This window comes from Alosa pseudoharengus, unplaced genomic scaffold (assembly GCF_046254945.1).
Source record: "Alosa pseudoharengus isolate Yale_2024_CS ecotype anadromous, Long Island Sound unplaced genomic scaffold, YU_APseudo_1.1 YU_APseudo_1.1_scf_4, whole genome shotgun sequence".
Taxonomy (NCBI): domain Eukaryota; kingdom Metazoa; phylum Chordata; class Actinopteri; order Clupeiformes; family Clupeidae; genus Alosa; species Alosa pseudoharengus.
In genome coordinates this window covers 1,468,645-1,472,987 of record NW_027468774.1, presented here as the reverse complement: position 1 = coordinate 1,472,987, position 4,343 = coordinate 1,468,645, and the positions used below count along the sequence as shown (strand labels likewise).

Sequence of the window (4,343 nt, the reverse complement as noted above, 5' to 3'; positions counted from 1 at the left end):
AAGTTTACAAACATTTGTTTTTATTTCATAAATGGCTATGACGGTAACAAAGTGACCCCCCCCCCCCCCCACACACACACACACACACACCAAACCACACATAACTGCAGTTTCCATCGTCCAACCAACGGTAGAACACACACAACACTGAATGTGCTGATTATTCAACAGAAAAGAAAACATGTAGGCCTATTTAAAAAAACAGTAGTGACCTAAATACCCCCACCCCCCTTCTATCGTTCCCATGATGTTGAACGGAAGAATTTAACTCAAGGAACACTGAATAATATCTATGTAAGAAGTATGTGAATTTTCTGGTTTTATGCCATGCCAAAGCCTTGGGTGTTGCGGATTCCAAAGTCCATGGCCTCCCTAAAGGAATCATAGTTGGTATGGATCGGCAATCGTAGACAATTTACACACGTGTTTGCTATAGGATATTTCCCCCCTTCGTGTAAGAACTCAATGGAAGGCTGTGGCGAAAATCCAATAGGGGGAACTTCATTCGATCCAGTTGCGAACTGGAGAATGTCGTGTAATGTAGGGCTCTCTCCTGATTCCTCTGGAGAGAGAAAAAAAAGACAATTTGCAATTGCAACATTAGTACTACAATGGTTGAGTCATCATATCAGAAGTCACATGAAACTGTACACTGGAAGTTTTCTATATCTTAATTTTCAAGCCATCTTTACAAATTTTTAGAAATGTCAATGTAATGATGAAGTAAGAACCACGAGTGAAAACTAAAGAGTGAGCAAGGCACTTAACCCCAAGTTGCTCCGGGGACAGTGTGATCCCTTGTAATATAGCTGACATATGTAAGTCACTTTGGTCAAGAAGTGCCTGCTAAATGTAATGTAATGTAATGTAAAGAGCTCCCCATATCCATCATGAGCTAAAATATGTGTGATACCCCAATATATAAGTCCTTTTTCCATCACATTTTTAAGTGAATTAAAGGACGAATCCAGAGTCAATCAGTCCATAACCCTGTTCTTTGAGGCTATGGAGTGCTATCGGTAGGTAACAGAACAGCAGCATTTGGTACAACGTAGACCGAATATGCAAACTTGCAGCTAATGCTAAAAGATGCGGGCATATGAAAACAAAACTTTAATGCCCTCATCAGTTAGCATTGGCTGCCGTTTCGCTATTTGATCTGCGTTGCCCAAAATTCGGTAATTCTTATACCTATCGACAGCACCTGAAAACTTGAGCTACCTACCTTCTGCGTCCTGCAAAAAATCTCTCCAAAATGCCACGACATTGGATTCTGTGGCCATTCGATTGCTTCCAGGTGTTGACAATTTTACGCTGAACAGTCTGTCCATCACCTCACTTGTCAAGTCACTTTTGCTGTGGCATAGGACTCCACTGAAAGACTCAGGATTCATTTGTAACTTTTGAAGTACCCCAAGTGTCCTGAGGCCTTCTCTGAACCTGTGAAGACAGAATTATATTATCCTTACTGCATTATCAGTTCATACTATGTTTAAACAGAGTTAAATTGTTAAATTAAATTATCTTCAATTTGACTCAATTGACTCACTAACAACTAGGTGGCAAACAGAGGATGGTAACCACATCTTGTATTCACCTTATTCTACCCATTTTAGTAGTTTTTTTCATTCATTTCAATGAAATCACAGGCTGTGCACCAAAATATAACAAACCAAATTTCAGCCAATCACTGACAAGACGGTTGGGAAACGCGGAAAAAGTCCCACCCTAAACCCCACCCCCTACCCTGAAACCATGCAGACACTCATAGTGCACCTTTAAAAGAAGTTGATATAGCACAAGATCTGTACAACTTGTAGAGTAGTCCATTCAATTAATTAAAGAATACCTTTCAAAAGGTCCTTGTACGCGCTGTATTACTTGGAAATGCAAAATGTCTGCAACCAACTGATCCTTGGCCGTTAATTCAATGCTGTGCAGGCATCCGGCATTTGCCAAATAGTCAATCATGGGCTCTATGGCACTCTGAAGTTCACTGAGTGTTTTTGACTCAGAAATCTTAAACAATAACAAAAAAGTAGTTGTTAAAATAAGAGTTTCATCAGAGTTATCCCAAGTACAGATAAGTGACAAGCAATTACAGCATATAATTCACTACACAGACCAATGTAACACCTATCCTAAATGTATTTTATATCAAATTAATAATATGTTAATATATTTAACACTTTTTAAAGCCTTTAACTCACATTTTTCATTCTTAGACTTTAAAGACTCTGCAGAAACCCTGACCATTATTATCCAGCACTGCTTTGAACAAACCTGTTCAATTTTTTGGCGCAGATCACAGTCTACCACATCGTTCAACACTGGCCTGCATTGTTGAGGGTCCTCTGCGATTGCCTCAAATAATGTCCTGGAGAGGAAGCAGGGTGGTGGACCTCCGTGGACAAGGCAGACAGAAATAGCCCTGCCGGCCAAGAAATACTGGTCCTCTCGGACAGCTACATGAAATAGAACATTGAATTGAATTCAATTATATTTGTACAGAGGCAAATACAATACAATTGTCTCGCGCCACTAAACAGATGTTACAAGTAACACCCAAGAGTAGCAGGGGCAAGGAAAAACCCTCTTGGTAGTTATTTAGGAAGAAACCTTGGGCCACTCAAGGGCTCAACCCAACTGCCAGGGGCCAAATGAAGTACAAGTACAGTCAGTAGTTTACCATAAGTGATAGACCACAATTTCTCATGGTTTTGGGCTAAGCATAATAGCAGCATCATTACACAATGGTAGTGAAGTTTACTACAAAATATGAAATTGTCTTATATGGCGAAAAATGCTACAGTATCAGTATTTGCCCAATTGATCTGCTGATACGTTACATCAATACTATTAATTAACCGCCAACAAATGAAAGTTATGTGAAGCAAACACTATGTGTTCAACACAATAGGCCTACATTTGACAAAGAAACAACAATCCTTTAAAAAAATTAAAAAATCCTACATACTGTCAAAGTTTGCTAACATGACCGTTGTGGTATTAGCACTCTATGTTTTTAGAATACATATAACATAAGCATCTAACAGAATAAAAGGCTATACAGCTACATGATTAACTTAAGTTTTATGTGTTGTGATTATGAGGGGTCCTTGGGAGAATTTTCCACTCCATGAGGGGTCCCCGGCCCACAAAAGTTTGAGAACCCCTGTTCTAAAGTTCTGGTTCGGACAGCATAGTAGCTGACAAATATGGGCTGTCATTTATTAATCTAACAACAGCAAACTATTTAAAACAGTGCACATATAGCCCAAATATGCATCACAAACCTGTGCAATCCAGGGCAAGATTAAGATGGCCATCCACCCCTTCAAACATTCTGGACCGGGCCAAGGATTCTAAAAGGAGTCGGAGGAATTCCCGTCTTGGCCCTCCCAGGTCCACGGCTTCCTCATTCATCCCCCGGTCATCCGAAAAACGGACTGATATGCAGTTCTTGGGGTCATAGGTCTTTCTCCGAAATCCACGAAAGGCACCATCAAGGACGTTGCTCCTATTTATGTTGAATTTCGAGGGATGTGAATAATCAATTTTGGAGGCAAGTTCTTCTAAGATGACCTGGATAGGAACATCCGTCTTGCCGTGTCTGTAAAAAACAGAGTTAGGCATGGTCTAAAACTCTTAAGATACATTTTTTTCCAGACGTCGATTGGAGACATCCGGAACATACGCTCTCTCGGGTTGTGGGCGGGACTGTTGAGCTCTATAGGGTTCTTTGGATTTAGGTGGGAGAAATGTGTTGAGTGTAGTAGTAACCCATGGCCCCAAGTTGTTTGTTAGACTGTTCATAATGGTATTTGAAAGATTTTTAGAACCAAACGAAATTTCATGCATACAATGAAATGTATGTGAAACGTAAGACAGATAGAACACACTTACTTCTGGTCTTCCATGCTAGCTGCAATGGCTGCACACAGATCCTCATCCTCCTCTTCGTCCGTTGACAAAACACTGATGAGGTTGATGTATGCCCCATAATTGCTGCCATTATTTGTTAATGGATGACCTTGAGCACGAGAGGGACCAGGGGGTTCATCTTGGCCTTGAGCACGAGGGGGACCAAGGCGTTCATCTTGGCCTTGAGCACGAGGGGGACCAGGGGGTTCATCTTGGCCTTGAGCACGAGGGGGACCAAGGCGTTCATCTTGGCCTTGAGCACGAGGGGGACCAGGGGGTTCATCTTGGCCTTGAGCACGAGGGGGACCAAGGCGTTCATCTTGGCCTTGAGCACGAGGGGGACCAAGGCGTTCATCTTGGCCTTGAGCACGAGGGGGAGCAGGGGGTTCATCTTGGCCTTGAGCACGAGGGGGAAAGGA

The 4,343-nt window shown here is 41.8% G+C and overlaps 1 protein-coding gene across 1 annotated transcript; it reads right to left on the bottom strand.

Annotated features, from left to right (window-relative positions):
- Positions 1–320: 320 nt before the first annotated feature.
- On the bottom strand, positions 321–3,920 carry LOC143102096 (G2/M phase-specific E3 ubiquitin-protein ligase-like). Its single transcript, XM_076265484.1, has 6 exons — positions 3,907–3,920; positions 3,297–3,613; positions 2,284–2,465; positions 1,850–2,019; positions 1,226–1,440; positions 321–562 (listed from the first exon to the last, which is right to left on the bottom strand). The coding sequence occupies exons 1-6, from the start codon at positions 3,918–3,920 to the stop codon at positions 321–323; spliced, it is 1,140 nt and encodes a 379-aa protein (XP_076121599.1).
- Between the last annotated feature and the right edge of the window lie 423 nt (positions 3,921–4,343).

What these genes read in the sequence shown, in the direction of transcription:
- LOC143102096 (XM_076265484.1), bottom strand. An exon ending in TCTTGCCCTGGATTGCACAG is followed by an intron (nt 2,466 to 3,296) that starts GTTTGTGATGCA and finishes TATTTCATGTAG; the next exon opens with CTGTCCGAGAGGACCAGTAT. An exon ending in TGCGCCAAAAAATTGAACAG is followed by an intron (nt 2,020 to 2,283) that starts GTTTGTTCAAAG and finishes TTATTGTTTAAG; the next exon opens with ATTTCTGAGTCAAAAACACT.